At 37.9% G+C, this 22,704-nt stretch overlaps 1 protein-coding gene across 19 annotated transcripts in view; it reads right to left on the bottom strand.

The window, feature by feature from the left end:
- afdna (afadin, adherens junction formation factor a) overlaps window positions 1-14,530 on the bottom strand; it is a 98,595-nt gene extending 84,065 nt beyond the window's left edge. For 14 of the 19 annotated variants that reach the window (XM_057353646.1, XM_057353642.1, XM_057353641.1 and 11 more), the window contains exon 1: window positions 14,180-14,528. In XM_057353646.1, coding sequence (XP_057209629.1) covers window positions 14,180-14,281 — 102 coding nt within the window. In that variant the 5' untranslated portion in view covers window positions 14,282-14,528. Of the gene's footprint in view, window positions 1-14,179 lie in introns of all 19 variants that reach the window. The other 5 variants (XM_057353644.1, XM_057353643.1, XM_057353636.1 and 2 more) reach the window with 3 other exon arrangements.
- Window positions 14,531-22,704: the final 8,174 nt, after the last annotated feature.

The following is a 22,704-nucleotide window of genomic DNA, read 5'->3' on the forward strand; positions in this document are numbered from 1 at the left end:
GCTTAGTGTGTTTTGATAAACAAAGAGACGTCCTCATCCAGGTCATATAAGACAGATTCACAGCTGCGTTGGACTGCTCTTCCTGAAGTGATCTGGCAAACAGGGCAAAAGACCATATCCACACTAACTATCCACATTTATTTCTTCTCCGTTTTGGCCTTAACCCTTAAAAGAGCTCTTAAGGTCCAAAATTATAGGAGTAGCGAGGAGGACTTTTAAGAGACTTCAGAGTTTCTTTAGCAGCAGAGAAAATGGACAAAACACGAAAAGTGAGAAATGTGTTGCCATGCATGACGACAATTTCCATATTACTTTTAAGGTTTATCTGATTTTTATTGTTTTTCGTGTGTTCAACTTTTGTTTGTCTTGGTTTTGGTTTTCTTGTATAGCTGCTTTGAAACAATGCAAATTGTAAAAGCGCTATAGAATAAAATTACATTGAATTGAATAACAGTGAGTTAATAACACACAACACATTAGATCATGCAGGGTTCATATTTGTGATCGATCCTATTAGAGACACGCTAACATCTCCAAGACAGCGCAGAAATGACATAGCGCCAGAAATAGAAGAAATCACTACATTAACATATTTAGCAACTGGAGAAATGCAGCTATGCAGCAGAGATGATTTGGTTCAGTCACAACCTTCTATAGTGATCACACAAACAATTACAGCACTTACAGAAACTTACTGTCACTGTTCATTTTCTATCAAATACGTTGACATTAAGAGCATGGTAAAAAAATATAAATTATAATATATATATATATATATATATAGTGCAATTTCAATCTAATGTACCTAATGTACTAATAAAACTCTATACTTAAAAGCGCTCTTTTTTCCTTCTTGGTCGTCCAACCAACCAACCACAGTCTTAAAAAGACTGTGTCATACATAGCAACAGGGTCAGCCCCGCCTCCTCACGGAGATAAAAGTTTTTGTCTTTTCCTTGCTCCGAGTTGCTCTCAGATTGGTCCTGAATCGTTTTTAAGATAAATTAAGAGCTTTCTTAGAGGATTCTTAGAAGCTTTAAGAATACGGGCCCAGATTTCACTCCTTAAGATGACTACATAAATCATCATATTATCAGATATTCATTGCTGGACCGCAAAAATCTCTCTGTAGGTTTTAACGGGACAGTTCACCCCAAAATGAAAATTGTTTCATAATTTAATCACTCTCAAGTCATTAAACCTCCAAGACATTTTTCTGCAGACCACAAAAGAGTTTGACAAAAATTGACTTTCCCTTGAAAGGACACAAAACCACTGAAAATGGTTCTTTCATCTTTTGTGTTTCACAGAAGAAAGAGTCATATACAGGTTTTAAACAACATGAGTGACCGATATTTAATTTTGGGTTAATTATCCCTTTAAGTTGTAAGCGGGACACTCACACCTCGCTGAGCGTCCCAGTGGTCATTTGTGTTCACTGAGGTATTGTAAACAGAAGAGAAGTGGACAATGATTTACAGACTTTTAACGCTTGTTTCCCATCACAGCGGTAGCGGACAAACACAGAAGCTCCACGTCTGTAAGGTTTAAAAAACACACAAAAAAGTGTCAATTTCAAAAGACACAAAGAGGACTTTGATCTCACTACAAAGTCCTCGGCGGAAACGGTTGGACGTGAACACCCATGGTTTGAACATTTGGATTCTGTGCTTTAATGCCTTTGCTTTTTCAAAGAAGGCCTCTTTAACAAATCATTAAACGATATTTACAGTGAATTTAGTTTTAATAATCTGTGACATTTCTGAATATTCAATAGGACTTTATAATAACATCACAATTGATTTGTCATCAAAGGCATGCTATGATATTATTGATTAATATTATTTTTGATATTATGTTAAAGTCCAAAAACAATTGAACAAGTTTTAAGTTCTGTATGATGAGACATTGGGTTAAAACTACACAAGTTTAGTCAAATGAAAACGTTGTGCAGTCACGCCCAACGCTACTTGACCCGGCATGGAGTCTCTAGGGTACAAACCAACAAAAATGTGCCGGTTGGCAGTTTAAAACAAACTTGTTTTCTTCGCGACAGCCGATGACAGTTTGCCTGATAAAGGGTCTGTTTCACATCAGCGTCTGTAATGAATTCCAGATGCAAGTTGTCATCTCTCATGGATTCATGTCCTGCGCCCGACGCTTGACCCTTCCGTGGATGAAGCCATCTTAAAGCGTGACGGCTCAGTAGGAGTAACACAACATATCGTCTGCCTCCTTTCTGAGTAAATGTTTGCTGAAGGTGATCGATGCGTGACTAGGGAAAGAGGGTTAGGTTTAAAAATTATGCCAGAAACTTCCCGTTTTCATGATGAACCTTTTTGTGCTTTGCAGAAACAACAACAACACCGCTTATTCAAAACCAAAGATGAACAACGCAGAATCTCACCATGATTTGAATATCAAAGGCAATGTAAGCTCAACATGCATGAACCGGCTATTGAAAAACACCAAAGTGTTTGCTGTTAAATTCATTCTGGATCATTAAATGAGTACCGGCCTCTTTGTTCAAAGCGTAAAAGCGCAAAGTGAGCAAGCTGCACAACTGCAACGTCACAAATACTTAACCGCGACGACAAGTGCGTTCATAAATGGACGACCGTGGTTAGGTCGCGTAATACATTACGGCGGTAACATAGTAACCCAAGGGCTCATGGGGGTGGTGCGCTATTAACTGTATCCCAAGCTCGGGTAATTTACCTCGGTCTTGAACGCTTCCCACAAGGCCACTGGGCCGGATGAGAACTGTCCCTTCTGCTCAAACTCGCAGTAAATTTGAGAGGAGGAAATCGCAGGCAGCAGTTAAATAAAATAGGGCGGTAAAGTGGCAGATGATTTAAATGCCCCAATGATCTCAAAGCAGGAAGGATTTTTTTCTCTTGACACTTACGGTTCAGTTATGAGTCACTGAAAGGTACAAGGAACACTTGGAGTGGTCACACCGTGTCATTACAGCCGAAAGACACAAACCCGCGGTGTGACAGGATGGGGCATAATCAGACGGGAAAATGACATACTACAGTATACAGTTCCAGAAATACAGTCGACATGAAATCACGGGTGTTACATCATGTAAACACAGCCGTAAAGCAGCAAGGGCAGCTGTCTAAGTGGTACTAACCATTAATAGAAAGGTCACATGGGTGATGCGGGTTTACCATATAAACATCCACAGAATCTCTAGACATTTTTCAGAAGAAAATAACAGCACATTTCTCTTTAAAAAAGCTGCTAAGTGAGAAAGAAATATAGTACAAATGGATGCGTGATGGAGTAGGGATTTCAACAAAACAAGCCCCACAAACCCCACCCCACAAATACCAACCAGAGTTGTCCGAGCCAAAGAAAGTTGCCTTCTATCTAAATGGATCACAGTGAGAATAGCTGGGCCTGGCAGAGACTACAGATTGTTCTGCCCAGGACATCATTCAATGCTGTGTAACAGTCCGAGCAAGCGACGGCCAGTTCGGACAAACAGCCTTTTGAGCTAACTGACAAGCACAAAACTTGCTTTCAAACAGCACACTAATGGAATTAAACCCAAGCACAAAAAAATTCTTTACAAATTCTGAGCATTGTTAATGCCATTGCAAGGTGTTCTGAATGGTTTCAAAGTGGTTAGCAAATGGCTGACCTAGGTGGCCAAAGTCAAAACAGTCTACCTAGGTGTCTATAAAATACTGCTTTAGATAGGGCCGTTCAACGATTAATCACATCCAGAATAAAAGCTTGAGTGTATTATTGTATGTCTGTGCACTGTGCATATTTATTTTGTATTTATAAACAAACACATACTGTACATGTATTGCATCTATATATTAATATTTGTATATAATTTAAATTATATACAAACATCTATTCATTTTTATAGTTTTCTTAAATATATGCATCCATGTATGTTAAAAAATACAAAATTAACATGCACAGTGCACAGATATATATTATGTAAACACAAACTCTTAATCGCGATTAATCATTGAACAGCCCTCAGATATATCTGTTAATTGAAGTCTGTTTGAGTTTTTCATTATTTAACAATATTTCAATATTAAGCATAAGTAAAGGTGTGTCATGATATCAGATTTTCACAATACGATTATTTCCGCCAAAATAATTCCTGTTAACACTATTATCATATTGGTAAGCGTTGTCTCTTAATGAAAAATGTTAAAAATGTACAAATTTCCAAATTGGTCAGTGTCAATCAAATTAACGTACCTAAATTATTTAGGATATCATCAAATATGTTTTAATCACACAATACCAGTATAATGGGATTAATATCACAATTATTGACAATTGCAACAACACAAAGTACAATTTGCGATACGAACGACATAAGAAGCAGCAATAATAACAGTGATGCTCGCCTTCGCAGGTACTATGCTTTATTAGCATTAATTTACACCTTTAATTAAGCCTTTAAAACGTGATAGGTTGTTACAGGTTTGCCTGATCCAAAACATAGGCCGTGTATGTGTGTGTAAACAACAGTATCGGGTTCAACTTGTAAAGACACACATACACAAGCAAAGCCTCTAAATTATGCAACAGCACACAGTCCAATTTCATCAGTCATGAGCCGACTTTAACGTCGGGAAGAAAGCCAACGTCTCATTTCAGAACCATTAATTCATCTGAAAACAGTTTCAATGTTTTGTTTTCTCTGCACATCTGTGTTTTTTCACGCTGAAGGCCCGCTGTTGCAATATTAACACCGGCTATGTGTCTAAACGTGAAGGAGTGAAACTCTAGCCCTGTTTAAACTTTCATTATGGCCACACACCAGGATGCCCTATTGTACGAGAGCTACTCCTACTGTGACTAAACAGGGAAATTGAAGCCAGGCAGCAAGGGTGTGCCTGCAGATCACTTTAAATAGTTTATAAACAAACTACGCTCTTCACGAATGCATTCCGGTCTGAAAAACCAGTCTGACACCTCCTTCCCAGTTTGAATGTGGAAGCCAGACTGCTCATCCCATATGGAAGTCATTTTCGCTCAGGATTTCCCCCTAGGTTCACGCCAAGAACCAGACTGCGTACGGAGGCCCATCAGATACCGGGCCATCTGACAGCAAACCACATCCCTACACTTAATCCACCACCACCCACCGGCCAAGACCGCAAACCGGCCAGACGAACTGCAAACCTGCATCGCAGACCAAGTCATCATGCACGTCATAATTATTATTAAGAGAAGAGCGTGTGATTTCAGATGAGCCAGAGAGGGTTTTAGAAACAAAAACAAATGAAGACATGTGCATAGGGGAGGAGACGCTTTTATGTTGAAGATGTTCTCAGGGGCCCGAGTCACTGTCTGGTTCAATAAACATCTGAGGGCCGGTGTTGTACTTGGAATCTCTCCCCTGCAGAGGTCATCTCCCATACACGCATTGTCTAACTTCTTACAATATTATTGCACTCTGTAGGCAACGTCCCCCGGATTGAGGCCCTGGCAGGGTGGAGAGCTACAACGGAAAGGCCCGGATACATGCCAATGAAAGCACTCTGCTCAGGTAGGGCCTGAGAAACATAATGAAACAAATCAGCACATTCAGGCTGTATTAAAGACAATAAAATGTTCAAATGTCACATTGAGGTTTATATAAAACCATGAAAAGATCATCTTAAAAGCATTATTAATACTTGTAAAGCATTTATTGTCTTAAATGTTGACATTTAATGTTAACAAAAAGTTAAAGCTGCAATCTGTAATTCTTTTAATAATTCTGTAATTTTTTAAACAATTTTGTAAAATACAATCTGTGATTGAATAAGTACATCAGTGTTCAAAACTGGGTCCTTACTTTACTCCGATTCACAATGCACAAACTATAATAACAATTTATAATTTCAGCAATGAGGTATGATTTTACAGGAAATGTCCGTTTAAAGTCATTTGACTTCTTTGGCCAATGTAAAGTACGTAAGTAAATTGCAATTTTAATACAGAAATAATTTGAACACATTTTCGTTCCTGTTCCCTGACAGTACACTGAAACAGAGGCAGGACGGTCTTAACTAGCCAATAGAGAAGAACTTTAACACATGACATGAACACCAATATAATAACATCATAAATGATGATTAAGTTCAGTTCAATAAGATCAAGAGCGATGCTGATTATTAAGAGTGCTATCTGTCTTACACAGCATCCTAAAGCGGCACAAAATCGAAGGTGTTCAAAAGCTAAACGAACAGGAAACAGAGCATCCTCTCTGTGGTTCTTCTACAGCAGTTTGGCCCATCATTAGATGTTTCCTGGGCTGTGATTTAGCGGAGCACTTTCAGAGACAGTGAGTAGCTGACCCCCCTCTCCGTTCTCTGTCCCGTGAGAGCAAGAGGCCTTTTTACTGTGGCTGAACCCTCATTCCAGTGTTATCATACGACCAGCACACACACACACAGGATGACTGTGCTTATCTCCTCTGTCCAACACAAACACAGGCCTGACGCTGTGGTCATTTAACCCCTCACTGCAGCCAAACTCGGCCCCTGTAATTCAGCAGAGATTACAAGCATTAAAACATCAGTTTTCTCTGCACTATGACAAAATCTATGGACTTCTGGTGCTGATGTTGAGGACAATCCTGATTAGCATAAATTTGGAGCACAATGACCCCTCAAAACCCGCCCAAACGGAATGAAAACTAGCCCAATTTTTTTCTGGTGTCAAATCAAAGTTAACAACTGCCAAACTATGTTTTCTATTGCTTCATTTCCATTGCTATATCTGAATGGTATTGTATATTTTTTTGTTCTGTTGAACACAAAAGATGTTTTGAGGGATTTAGGAAAGCAAACCATTATAATTTTAATTAAATTCAACTAATTAAAATAACAGTGATGTCAAGCAGAGCGACACGACCTGATTGTGTTCAGGACCAAAAAATTGCACTCTACAGAGACGAAGAAATAATGCTGTTGTTGGACCGTACCATTGAACTTATATGTCACGACCAAGGGCTATTATGACATCACAGGCACACAATCTATGATGCGACGCTCCTTTGTACGGCAAAATGTAAAGCTCTATTGTGCCAAACTATCAACAAGAACACTAAACTTCAGTTTCATAGGCAGCATGGATGAACTGACACAAAGGATGTGAACGCACAACCTCTTTGGAGCGAGTGAGGACATTTGGAACTAACGAGTTGAAAGTACATTCCAGAATGACATTGTCCTCTCAAGCACAACGTTTCAGTCCTGACCATCTCTGCTCGCTCAGTTTTGTCAGAAAGGTTTTTAATTATTTCATTTAATTATCATTTAATTTTTATTAATATTTTAATCATTTAAACATTAATCTGTATCAAAATATCCCCATCGAGGACACAACAGCGCATTTTATTAACATTGTACCATGGTACCAGCACAGTATTACCATAACCATAGCAATCATGAGACACGTTACAAAATGTGCAACACAGTGTGAAATTTTTGGCAAAGTTTTGGGGGACATTTTTGGACTTTGAAAAGCATTTCTCAGCACAAAGCATTCAAAACAAAACCATCAGCTGCATTTTCAGTGATATGGAAAAAAAAATATTACACAAAACCTGATATTCAACCACCAAACTTACTGCAACAATTTTTAAGATATTTCTTAACAAAAGTTAAGAAAAGAATTAAAAAACGGCTTATCCCACGAGGTCACCTGTGTGTGACACACATACAGCCTGTGAGACAGGAAAACAAAGGGTGTTTGTTGGAGGGAGCATCAGCCAATCAGGTCAGCCCTGAAGCGGCCACTGACTGACCGTCGGGCCTCCCGGGAGATTAATAGAGACTGACAGGCCAAGGGCAGGGCTGGGATTAGACCTCCCCTTCACAGGACATCACTCAAGTGTAACCACGGCCATTCAGTACAGTGACAATAAAGCAGTTGTATGCACGGACCCCAGAATCACCGCACAGAAACTTCAGGATCAAAGATGTTGGGTGGATGAAGACAAAGGTGCCTAGATCTTAGGCCATGTGATGTCACATGCATACCAGGCTCTTCAGCAAACAGTTCGTTTAAAATAACATGCCTTTAGTACAGTTCAATGCTATACAAAATGTAACAAATACTACACGTAAACTTTTTATTTGTTCATGTCCACCTGCTAGGACCTGGCCAATCAGGGTATCGCAATAATAACCCGAACCCTTTTCTTCCCCAAAAATTGAACCCATGACCTTGGCAACATTAGCGCAACATTCTTCCGACTGAGCTACAGGAACTCAAAACAGTCGTTTGTTGCAGCCCTGATTCTTATTCTCTGCCAACAACCTCTCACGCTGAACTTTGTGCAATTGCACAACAACTGTTCTCAGCCTGTAGCGTAGAAAGAATCACTCTCGCTCAAGGGAGGGTGAAGCACACGCATGTGCGAGTGGAATGCGGTGGTTGTACGAGCAGGAAAGGCATGAGTGTGGAATACAATCATTCCGATAGGAACCCCACCCACCGCACCACGTGAGGCCACTTGTTATGATTCAACACGCAGCCCTTGTGCAGGAGCTCAGCCAACGACTGCAGGTTTAGAAAAAAAACACCAGACGCACTGTTGATGAAAAGTAGCCATGAAATCTGAACAATTGACGTTTCTGCAGCAAGTGACTGTGATTCATAAACCCATAAATCTGAAGATTCTGAATAATGAATGCCAAATGATTTTAGAACCGATGGGAACTTTACAGTGATCTATGAAAAGGCTAAACGGTAACATTTACAAGACCCCATACAATTAAAAATCTTGTGTGGCTTCAATCCATGTCCGTTAGCTCTGAGGTCGTACTAGAAGTCTCAACTTTCTTTTGTGGCAACAGGCTAAAAATACAGACAACGTATCCTGCTTGCTTGGGTGTATGCAAATGTATGTTCAATAAAAAGCTCTTTAGAAGAAAAACGTCTGCTCCTTCTAAATTATAAACACTACACTGTAAACCCGGATTTTGTGTTAATTAAACAATGTAAGTGGTCATTGCTTATTCATTATAGTTTTTTCAAAAGACGTGTTCATTATTAAAACAAATTAGCTGTTTGCACTATTCAGAAAAAAATGTGAGTCTAATGATCATGTTAAGATGATACAACTCGGTATGTTATGTTTTTGAAAGGGAGGGGAGGGGTCTATTGAAACAGGTTGACGGTGAGCATGCGGTGTATTTGGGAAGAGTGAACCGGTCTGATTGTACGCGCTTAACGTGGGTTTTCAAAAAAAGCAAATCGGTATGTGTACAAAGTTTTTCTGTAGATATATTTCTGACAAATGTGACAACCCAAAATCCGGACTGATGTTCAGCTTTAAAAATTTAACGTGTTAATGTGCCTGTCGACGCTATTTTGTTTGCCTTTTAACAGTTTAGTTATAATGTTAAATTTTGCCATTTCTGTCAGGTCACCGTTTATAACGTTATCCAGATTGTTTCAGTATGTTCATATTTTAGCTACAACGTGTGTATTTGGTTGGCAAATGTTTTTCTTTTGGTTCTTATCCGCACATGTCCATGAACGTTAAATTACACGTGTTTGTTGCTAACGTAAAGTTATCTCTGATGTATTAAGGTAATACGTTACTAAAAATTCTACTTAAAGTTATATACAAGTGATTTTTCTGTCTTTATCTATAACGTTAGTGGTAACTTAAACTGTTTAGAAGGCGAGGTCATTAGCAGATGTTAATTGATGTTAACAGTGGCATTGTATCGACTCATTTTCTATGACTTTCTAAAAGTTCTTGTGCTCTGTTTTCACAGGTTTTTGCAAAGATGCAGTGGAAATGTACGTTTTGTGAATATATATGTGACAAACGGGGTTACCTATTAAAACATTATAGGTTAAAACATGGAAGCTACAGCAGAACTGTTCCATTTCCTTGCCTACATCGAGCTTGTTTGTGCACATTTAACTCCATTAATGCACTTAAGGTCCACTTGTCTAAGATTCATACGAAAGCCCACGATGCTTAACTATGTGAATCTCAACAAGTAACTGTTCATTGTTGTCAACAATAAAAAAACTGTTATTGTGAAACATTGCTATTGTTTTATTTTACATTTTAGTATACAAAACCTATAGTAAAATTAATAAGTAAAATAAATAATGAAAACTAGTCAAATTAAATAATGTAAATTAATGATTTTTAGTGAAGAGAGCTGATGCAAAATTGATTTGTCTACTGCACCCACCAAAGGTTTTATGTTAATTCAACTTATTATGTTTAGTTTCATCCCGCGCAAAAACTAAAAAAGTTTAGTGCAACGGGTTTCCACGCAAATTTCTAGTAAAGTCAACTAATTCGGGTTAAGAGTGTACCTGCCTCGCAATAGCAAATAGCGAATCACACCTTGTCAACAAGTCTTTTTGCCAGGCTGTGATGTTTAATAAAATTTAAAAAAAACGTGCAACCACTTCCTGTTTTAAAAGGAAATATATCAACAAATTAAGATCACATATACTAAATTCCCTACACAACAACAAAACAGTAAATACAGACCAAGCATACTATAATCCTCCTACACTTCTTTATGGACCCCACAGATTTGGAGGGAAAGATCGTGTTTTTAATATACTGATATTGCACGTAGCCTAGATGCCTCACAAAAAAATTAATTGTGCTTGGATGAACATTTAAAGGCGTGAAAATCACTATGGAGATGATTTCCCTCGGAGACGCAAAATGGTGAGGTGACAGGCCTCATAATCTCAAAAATGCCATTTTTTGATCGATTCAAATTCCTCCATCTTCTTGGGTAATGCTCTTCTTAAAATACAAAGCTATCCAAGTCAATGCTTTAAGAAATAAGAATTAAAAGTTCAAATGGGTATGTGATTATAATCTACAAGTAGGAACCGTAAGAACCGTCTTTCATTCTCTGTGGGCAAAGAGGTCACATCTAATGTTCTCTGACATCACTGAGTTTAAGCCACCCAAGATGAAGGTTTGCACACAATAACACTGTTACACTTGTGCCATACCCAAAGCCTTCACTGGAGACTGATAAAAAATAATAATATTTGCAAAAAAAGCAGACAATTAACTAGTTTAAGGTTAGAAATAAACACAATATCTGATCTAAAGCTAAAAAACATGAAGACACTTTTTGTAAAAACAATTGTTGGTTCAACTTAAAAAAATAAGTTACCAGGTTGCCTTGAAATTTTGAGTTCATTCAACTTAAAAAATATTGGTTGAGACAACGAGTTTGCATTAAATTCATTGAGTTAACTAATATTTTAAACTGTTGAATCAACTCAAAATTGAACCAAATTTTTTTAGCCTTTGTCTATTTATCCATCAAGACATTCTGTGTTAAGCAAACTATGTCTGCATAATCAAACTATCTTCCCATATGCATAAATGACACTGCACCTGATCTAAAGGGACTAAAGTTAATAAAAGATGATGAAAGCTGATCCATCAAATATTATATTAATTTAACTAATTTGTTTTAAAAAGCCTTCAGGCCACTAATCTAATTTGGATAGGCAAAACTTCAATGGACCGGTCAATGACCAGTGTCAGCAGAACAACAGTTGGTTTGCCATCTGATGATCATTGTCATCATATTTCTTGTTTCTGCCATGGAATAGGCATCTATACCAAGTGCCAAAGCTTATGTCAGAGTGTCGGTTTTGGACAGGGTAGGACACATGGGAATGGAATTACCAGGTTTCAGTTGGGTGTGGACAGTAAGGGCACTGAAACTGTTTTGGTGGATAAGACACAAATTCAGGAAATGATGGCATGCATCACTTTGATTCTCTTTGCTCCTTTAGTTTATCATGATCAGCTGATAAGTGAAACTTTGGCTTTTAAACTTCCAAATCCAGTTCATTTCAATCCTTAAAAACACTTCAAAACAATTATGCAAGATGCTTAGCTTAGTTTAAAATCAAAGCTAAAATCATGTTCAATTTTATTTCCAAGTCTATGGGATGTATTATGGGATTATAGGGATGTAACAATATTATCGATATCGTGTTATCGCACTAGCAAAATTGTCTCAATATTATCGTGGTCACATGACTGTATGAAACGATCTTCCAGGCCTAACATAGAGAATGTTAAAAAAAATAATAGATGTTACCTTTGTCAAGGTCTATCTGGTGCAATTATTTAATTTTATAAAAGGGATTTTTAGGTCATTTGACCCATCTCATACTAAAACGCATACTTCTAAGCAACAGTTATGATAAGAGGATAAAGAAAAGAGGATGCTTATGGCACGTTTCCAAGTCATCATTTGTCATTTTAAATATCGCAATAAACATCGTACCATGGACTTTATACCAAGGTATTATCGTACAGTGAGATTTTTATTTTGTTACATCCCTACTATTATCTAAAGACAACTCGCACAAATTCACATTTTCCAAAACAGAAAGAGAATTGAGCAAGAGCAAAAATACAACAACCAAAACAACCCCTACTACAAAACCAAGCTGATAAACTATACACACCATGAGTAAACTCAATACACTTCCCATAGATTTACTTAAATGGCAATTTTATGTTAGCCCTGAATCAACACATCCTCTGAAAATATGTACATATCCTTATTGCTGAAATGTCAAATTATATTAGAATTGATAATAATAACGCACTATACGCCTACTCATAATGTTCCTTACTGGATCAACGTAAAAAAAAAACAATCCTACATTCAACAATATAATACACAAATAAGATTCTCCATGTTTTCATGCATGCATCTGTTTTGCTGATGTAATATTGCTCTAAATAGAGGTGTTGTTCCAGAATGTGCCAGCAAATACAATACGACAATAGCACCAGGCTGGCAGATCTGTCACATTCGGCGAGAGGACGAGACAGTGACGTCATCCTCAACACTTGCTGATATCACCAGTTCGTGGTTTTAATGGAGTGTTTTAGGGGTTTGGTTGTGCATCGTCGGCGTCCTAATCACCCATCAGTTGGGTGCCACAGACCAAAACAAACCTAATCTAAGCTTTTTATGTCACATCAGCAGGTGTCCCGAAGGGCTCACTATCCCTTACGCATGAAATATTAACGGCCAAAGGATATTCCAAGAGTCTATGGGCTTTTCCAGTAAATCAGCAGGGAAGACCCCCGACCTGGTGCTTTACCCCCAACCCCCACCATTCAACGCATTCATGCATTGCCCGCCTAAACGCACTAATTCCCTGCCAAACTGGCGTGCAATCCAATGCACCCCAAGACGTACAACAAATGCACTAAAGTTGCGATAAATACGTTTTCAACACTATAGTGTTTGCTAGATGTATCTTTGCTGATTAAATATTGCAAGCATCAATCATCCTGCATCAGAATGGCTTAGCCACGCACGCGAAACAATGACAGCTTGCGAATTAAATACAAAAAACGTACACTGTACAACTAAAGAGACATAATTTAACGCAATGAGTACCCAAACGTCATTTCCATAGCGGCGCATTTAAGGTTGCATCGTTACACATCCAGTTTTCGACCGGGATGGTGACCACCTAGCTTGTGTTAGCTAGCACCAGCGGCTTTGCCCTCTGTATTTACAGACATACTGACCAAGCAGTGCATATAAACAGCGTGTTATTTTGACATATACAACCCACAGCCTCGTGCAACACATCCAGCATTATTATGCAGCTGATGTGATCTAATCCGACACCCATGCATGCGGCTCTCGCCATGCATATCTGCAACAAACTGCACCGATTTCTTCTCGATAAATTACCGGCTTATTCACGGTAAGAAACGTTACGAACAGCATCCAAATGTGACAGCTGCAGCCAATTCATCCCACAGTCTTTTATTTACCTCTCCCTTAAATCAATTTATGCTGGTTTTAGTATGGTAAAAGTGTAGTAACCATGATTTTTGAGGATTTGCTACAATTTATATCAACATACCAACAATGCTAGAGAGAAGATAGTAAAAATGACTGACTGAATGAATTGTTTTACTATATATAACATTACCATAGCTGCTGTAGTAAAACCGTGAATAATGACTAGCATCATGACATTACGTCATTTAATGAGTAGTCAAATACAAAACTGTCCCTTGTTATTTAAGACTTCCGTAGTCACTCAAACATTAACAAAACGACACGTTCTGACCACAGCTACGGGCTCGCTATCGCGCGGCGCGTGCGGCCTGCGCTCGTTCACGGCTCCGCGGACTCACCTCCGTCGGTTGGCTGATCTCGAACAGGTCGAGCCGGTTGGCGTTCCAGTGGTTGATGATGTCGGCGAGTTTCCGCCGCTCCTCCTCTCGGCTCCCCGACATGCTCAAATCCGACCGATTCTAGTCAAGCCCGGAGAGACAACCAATCCCGTTTCCTCGCTTTTATCCACTCCAACGGGCTTCTAATCCGACGAAATAAAAGTGAACGCGTTAAACCCGCGTCCGGGTTTCAAAGCGGTTCGTGTGACGAGTGTCGCTCGTTCCCGCAGTTGCCGGTTATCACGCACCTCCGCTCTCGTCCGCCGCTTCTACTCTGTTTCCGCGTTCCCAGCTTTCGTTTGTCTTATCGCGCTCCGTGCGCGCTCCCTGTGGCAAAGCGGTGGGACTGACTGGAGCGGTGCGCGCCGAAACTCCACACAGGGGGGAACGTAGGCGAGAACGCGCACAAAAGCAGATAATGAAACAAAGCTCTCGTGCCAGGCACTGATTTCTCTCCCCTCCAACGTATTTTATTGGTACATTGTTTTAATTAAATTATATATATTTTCCCTTGACCAAATAGATTGTTTTTTGTTTACAATTTAATAAATACTTTAAAATAATATGAAGTGTGTTAAAAATCTAAAAGGACGAGTATCTAGTAAATATATTTGCGTTTATACAAAATAATGCTCGTACATGAATAAAGATTACAGTAGAAGTCATACCTGCTTGCTTTGTTAATTAAATAAAAAATAATTACAGTGTTTATTAAATCGTGTACATTTGTGTAACATAGATGGCACGTAGAAGACATGCAAAAACGATAATAAAATCCACATATTTTAAAATTGGATCTTAATACAAGCACCATAAAATAAACAACATGTAAAAATAAATGTGTAAATATTTGTTTTCCGTTAAATAACAGATTTTCTGTTTTTGCATCCGAGGGGCCATAAAGAGCATCATTGCAAACCTGACAAGACCAGCTGTCCACATCTGTATAGAAATCAGCTCAATGAGGGAAAAAAAGATCCAACATATAAAACTAATTCAGCACGAGCCCATTACATTACCACAAATCTCTCTTTTCTGCTTGCCTGGAGAGCACTTATTTTAATACGAGATACATGATACTATAATCCAAGAGTCCGCATAGACTGTTTTATATTAGTGGTGCTTGCTAAGTCAGACTAGAGACAGGCTAGAGTTTTTCAAAACCTTAAGTATTAAACTTTGGCAAGTAAGTTGCCTATCACTGTTATGCTGCAGACACAAGCGTATTATTAAACTCAACTTCCTTTTAATGTAAGGGGTTTGTTATAGCTGGCTACTAAATACAGTATCATAGAGACTTGGCGATGGGATTTGTACTCGTATGTAAAAATCAAGTTTAGGTTAAAGTGGTTTGTGGCCTAACAAAGGGGTCAGACAAAATCAATACAAAAAACAACAGTGATTTACATTCTGTCTACTCTTATTTATGGTATAGAAAGATGCTGTAGCACTGCACTTGGTGGTATGGAGAGCCAGACATCAATTGTCCATCTGACAAGCAAATTAACGACAAGAGCGGAAAATAAATCATCATTTGCTATCTCACAGATACGTGCATTGTCAGCATCCTTTGTGGCAACATTCTCCACCTCAATCGTGTCATATTGACACAGATCCCAGAAGGTAGAATCTGACAAAGCACAAAGGAAACTTCTTACTGGATTTTTAATATCATGCATAAAATGCCATAAATACCTATCAGATAACATCAAAACATTTTCTCATTTTGTGCATTCCAATACCGGGATGAAGCTTGTTAGCATTTAATTGTGGTTTTGTGTCCATACAATGGAAGTCATTGGGGGAGAGTGTTGTCTGGTCACACAGTTTCGAATGACATAAGGGTGATAAATAAATATTTTGGCTGAACTAGTCTAAATATAACTAAATTAGTCACTGGCAAAATGTATACAATAATACAATAATATATTTGTGATGTAGTTAATGAATTATGCTGCCAGGGGATATGTTAACCAGCTAAAACCTTGACCCATTGGGTTTGATTTTGGTGACATCAACTTTGCAGGTTGAATGTATTTGAAAAAACGGAGGAGAGAGAGAACCTACTGATTTTATCTCATTGAACAAACACTGAGTTGACCTGCTGTAAAAAGAAGGGCATTTGGCACGGATTGTTACCCCAGCAACAGTTACCTGGATCTCATGAGTTTTATAAAAAATTCTCATTATTTTTAATTGCCTACCTTAATCACAGAATCTTATTTTAGTGGTTTTTAACAATAAGAAAATCAGTGTCTCAAGTTGTAATGTCTGTGGTAGAAACAGGAAGTGGCTGATAGTCGAAGTGAAATGGTTTCCTGCTGCGGTCTGAGGTTATTTTTTTAAACGGTGGTTTCATTTTATCTCGCTCTTACACTGACACATTCATGCATGCTTTAAATCTGAAGTTTAACATTGAACTTTGAACCAAGAAATGTAATTCCACTGATACCTGAAAGCACTTAACATCTGCTGCCTACTTGAGTGATAAGAATAGTTATTATATGGCGTAATATTTACTAACCAAACTCATAATCTGTGGTATTGCAATAAAAGGTGAGGATTGTCAGCGCCAGAGGGATTGTCAGAGGGAGGAAGGAAGGTGCGATGAGGGCAACATCCTGCATCCTTTGCATCTCATTACATCAATGCAGACAATCAAACACCAATAGCTGATCATCAACGGTTAACCGGTTGTGAAATCTTTTACGGAAATAATGCTAATTTAAGGAGAAAATACTTGTGTTTATAATATTTTGTCAAAATTTAACAGCTTAGTCTAGCAAACATCAGACTGCATCCAGCATCATCTCAATAATTTTCATCGCTCCACAAATTCCTGTATTGACATCAAACCGTCTGTCTCACCGACACATTATATTTCTTTGTGTTTGATGTCGCCAATGAATAAATTACATTTACATACTGCAGCAAAGTTAGTTGCAAAAGTCTAAATATCGAAATAGGGAACAAAATAAGAAATAAGTTGAACATCTCTGTTTTCTGATCTGCCCAGCCATCTGTAAACCATTGAAGTCAAACCCAAAGAGACTAATTAAATTACCACCGTGCACACTCACGCTCCACACAAATACATTGAGTTTTCTTTGAGAGAAAACAGATCGACTCTCACATATGGTGTAAGACGCGAGCTCTGTTTCTAAAATAAAAACAACTCATTGTTCAGTGTTGTTAGTGACCGAAAGTACATACAGTGGTACATACACGTTTATAGTACAAATACACAGAATAGGGTTGATAAAATATTTCACCGTATTTGTGAATGTATTTGAGGAATGTGTTTGCATTTGACACCATCAGCTTATTTCTCTAACGATGGTTTCTTCCTGTTTCAGGTGACAGTGGTATGACACTTTAGTTGGTTTTGGCGCTAACATCATATTTGTCAGGAGTTGAGAGTGCTGGTATGCCGTGTGCTGTTGAGTTTCCATCACAGAATTTATGTTTTAGGAGTGGCTCGCATGGCCTTCTGGGAAATCTGTGTAGTTTACACAGGTGGGTTGGCAAAGACAGATCTTAATGATGATGATCGTGATGAATATTTCCATCACACTCCGGGCACAGATAATGAAACCACAATGATAATGGAAACTAAAGATTCTGATCATCCTTCTCTGGTGTTCTATGTTCTCCTGGGTAACTTATATTTGAAAGAGTAAGAACTGAACAATAGTCACACACGCAAACTATGAACATTAAGAATCTAGGACAAAACTGAAATCCACAATGTGGCAGACTTTTCCACCTTTCATTTTCTGTGCCAAACATAACAACATTAAGAGCATAACAGCAGAGACAGTAATGATGACTAAAACTAAACAGCTCTGACAGCGTGTGTAAAAATGAAGACTTGCGCTGCGATATATTTCGGCGGCATGCTTACGTGTCATTTGCATTCACGTTGCGTGCATTCGCATTTATAATACGTCCGTCTAAGCGGCCAACGCGTCCGTAATGGACCAATACGTTAGCGGCCCACCGGGAAAACGCCCGGTATGCCAGATGCCCAGTCCGCCCCTGGTCACAAGTGCACGTCAGTCTGACAGCACAGTCTGGATTCCGGTAAAATAATTATCATTGACTTTAATCGTCTCAAAGTAATGAAGAGATTACATAATTGAGATTGCACTTTAATGCTGCAGGACTTTATTCATATTAACCTAAAACTCTGATTTACTGTAAAAGTCATGTTTCCGCAAATGAATAATACTGCTGTAAATTTCTGTATTTACTATAGTAAACTGTAGTAAACAACAGTGAAAACAGTTGTTTTGAACCTATATATAGTATAGAAGTATATAGAATTTACTACAGTTTATCAATGCACTCTGTATTATATACAGTGTTGGGTGTAACTAGTTACTAAGTAATTAGTTACTGTAATTTAATTACTTTTCCCTTGAAAAAGTAAAGTAAGGGATTACTCGTATTTTTCTGTAATTTAATTACAGTTACTTAATTGTAATTAAACTAAATACTTTGTGTAATATGTGTGTGCAATAGTGGAATTGACATCAAAATTCAAAGTCTAACTATAAAATCCTTGCTTTAATGTATAATTCTCACATTTGTAATACTTTGGTCATTTAATAATACTACTTTATGTAGTTTAATATTATTTATTTGAATGAATTAAATAAGCCGTTTCATGTCTATCCTTCAATCACTTAACTAATCAAGGTTGATGTAGGATATAGAAAGTAATTAGTAATAAGTAACTAAATACTTTTTGGAGAGAGTAATTTGTACAGTAATCTAATTACACTATTGAATATGTAATTAGTAACTAGTAATTAATTACTTTTTCAGAGTAACTTACCCAACACTGATTATACAGTATATTGTAGTTTACATTAACAAAGTCTAGAAAATGCTGCAATATACAGTACTACAGTATATAACAATTTACTATAGTAAATAGTATTAACTTTATTGACAGGTACTGCGTGTGTAAATGTACAAGGAATTTTACCTGGTTTACAAGTGCGTAACAGCGACAAAGAATTACAATAAACAAACCAAAAATGTATTCTTAATGAGACAAATGAAGAATTGTAGAAAATGCAAAAGAATACAACAGTATACTAAACATTATAATACTAAAGTACACTACGGTATTTTTAATAAGTTAGGACAACAAACTTGTTTGCTGAATTCCTGTCATTTAAAAGCCATTGACTTTTCTCGTGTCCATATAAATGTCTGAAATTATTTTCAAGGCTGAAGAAATGTCAAAACCATCAGTACCGAGCTGAGGTCACACAGACTTCCTAAGTTAACAACCAAATGGTCACCAAATTGAAGCAGACCTCCAGTAACCGACACAAATTGTCAGCTCCTGGCCTGTGATAGCTGTCTGCCGTCACATCTGTGTTTGATATTAGAGTGAGACAGCACAAGCCTCTGTGCCCACAGAGCCAAAGTGAGTCTGCAGAGGCAGCGTCTGCCCTCCCAGCTCCCTGTCAACCCACTTACAGAGTGCAGATAGAAGCAGCGGGCAGTCGCCTTCGGTCCCCGAGGATGCACTCTGGCACTGAATGCCGTTTCCGTGGCGATGGCTTGGCAGTGGGGAAGCTTCACCTCATTGAGTCTCAGTGCCTGTGAAGTGGCAGACGTCTGTGCATCTGATTAGCCGCTGGTGTGTTTTTTTGAGAAGCTGCTCCGGGCTGATATAATTCAGTTTACGTGGGACAAACAATACGATTCTTTCTCTTGCATTCATCTGACGTCCGTTGAATGGGTCTGAACAAGAGCACCAGTTTAAACAGACCGATAAACATGATGGGGGACGATTCATGAGCGTTAAGTGATAAAGAGAGATGCCTTGAAGTTGCACCTGTTAATTGCATTTGCCATGGCAACCGTGTGTAGCACCCACATACACTTACACACTCAAGCACACGGCTTTAGAGACATCTTGAGCATGGCTTTACATTCTAGCGTCTGTTTAGTTTACAAAACAAGCAACACTTATTCGAGTTTAACAGAATTACAAGTGTATGTTTGAGACAAGCTACCGTGCACAAATATTAATATTTACTATAGTAAAATGTAGTAAAATTCCTAAATACTAGTGTTTTTGAACCTTACTATAATAAATATTAAAGTATACTACAGTATTTTGTAGTTTATTTAGTATATTATTTATTTAGTATGATTTTAATATATTACGTATATTTTGTATTTTAGCATGTCATTTATATAATTTTACTGTAATATACTTACAAAGTGTAATTCTTTAGTGTAATTGCTATATCACAGTATACTACAATTCACTAATGTTTGCTATAGTAAATACTAAAGTTAAGTATACTACAGTATTTTTCATGTTGTTTTATTTTAATTGGTTACAGCAGACTTATGTAGGCCTATGTACACTTCTATAATCCTTTGCCCATGTGATCAATACATTACTTACTATACACCAATAAAACATAATCAAAATTACAATGGCAATACATTTTTAAACGTGTTTAATTCCAAGTGCTGTGAATATACACTAAAATCTGCGTGTGATAAACATTAGATGTAAAAGCGAGATGGTAGCACTTTACATTTTCACCTGAATAAAAGGTTCCCACAGGCTGGTACTTCTCTTTACAGTCAGCAGACAAAAGAAAGCTTGAGGAACACAAATTTCCCACAGTTCCTTTCCCCGATAGCTGCAGCGAGCGTCGACTGTAATTTGTCAGCCTAATTAAAGGGCCGTTTTGGGAAGTAAGAAGGTGCGGAAAGCGACACTCTCGCCTTCACACCGAGCTAGAATAAAGGGTCGTGAGCTGCGAAGAGGAGCATAAGACAAAGAGGGGAAATGAATTATTCATGATAGTTTTGTAACCGTTTTCTGACCTTGACACCTCTCATTCTGCTGAAAAGCCCATCTTTTACGCTTCAGACACGATCTGTCTTATTTCTGGTCTCTGCATTACATACTCCAATGCGGTGTACTTCTGCACTGTTCTTCACCATTGAGTAGTGTAAATGGTGTAAGTACTGTACTGTAGCAAAACAAATACTTAGATTAACAAGCTAAAGTATGTTAAACAGTGTGATTTATAGAGTCTTCAGAGTCTGTTACAGTTCATACACTAGATGGTTAAGTACATAGTATAAGCCCACAGTAGTATACTACATAATTTGAGACTCAAAAGGGGTTATGAAACATGGATAGAGAGAAACAATAGCAGTCACTGTAGCTGAGCACCTGATCTCATCATACAGGTATAATCAGGTGTTTGAAACAATGAGGTTTTGTACTTTCCTCTCTTTGAAAGATCTAAGCAGATAAGCAGGTGCTGCATTACAATATCCTAAAGGAATGCCAACCAAATACACTAAAATGGTCTAAGAAGCATCTTAATGACCAATAGCTAAATTAAAAACATCATATTTTTAAAACTTCAAACTGCTTCCAAATTAGGTAAAAATGTCGTGGTTCTTACTAAAGCATTTCTATTCATGTGTCCAAAATATTTTGAGTATAGTATTAAATATGATCAATTGTAGCAAGATTTTAATCAGAACTTGATTTGAGGACTGCAGATCGCAGGGCAGTAAAACCAAATCTTCAAAACTTCACTCACAAGAAGTTGTAAATGATTACTTGAGGGCTTAAACAACAAATGGAAAAGTGTGAAATGTTCATCACTTTCCTCTTTTTCTCTCTTCTTTGGGAGGATGAGGTTGAGGTGAGAGGAAACCAGGCATGTCACCGTGAGCTGTTTCAATTGAGCTAAATAAAGACATTTTTGTCGGGTGTCAGCATCTCTGCACCATTGTTCATTGTGCAGGAACCAGCAGCAGAAATGCCCTGCAGATCAACATGCACATCAGCAAACAGTTAACAATGAGCCCTGCGAGTGACTCACGCCTGTCCTGTCATCAGTAACTATCAGCAGGAAAAACCCGTCTCTCCTGCTTCACCACGCACACACAAAACAAAACAAAACAAATGACGATACGTGTTTGTTTATAACTGTTGTTATAAAGCACACGCGCCACCTAGCGTTGGAATGACGTCATGCGCTTATGTGCACACAATGCCTGCAGTTGCAATAACAATAAAAGTAATAATAATAAAAAAATAAAAAATAAATATTTATTTAGTGCCTTTCAAGGACTCAAAGAGACTACAAAATATTTTGTCTAATTCCAAATCAGCCTAGTAACCAATATTTCTATTGAAATGTAGCCTACCTCTTTTGATTCTCCTATACACAACCAAAACTGAATGGAGAGCAAATGAAAATGTCTGTTAGAATCACCCGCTCAACTTTATTTATGTGGAAAAGGGCTTTTAATTCCATGTGTGTCTTTTCTAAACTTTAGGAAGATATTTTGACAATGTGTTAGAGTTTACCAATACGTTGCTCAAAACCTAATATACAATTATTCTTATAACATTTTTACTAAATTCTTACCAAGAAATTGACCCAATCCCAATGACATTAGCCTTATCTCTCTTC

This window comes from Triplophysa rosa, linkage group LG15 (genome assembly GCF_024868665.1).
Source record: "Triplophysa rosa linkage group LG15, Trosa_1v2, whole genome shotgun sequence".
Lineage (NCBI taxonomy): Eukaryota > Metazoa > Chordata > Actinopteri > Cypriniformes > Nemacheilidae > Triplophysa > Triplophysa rosa.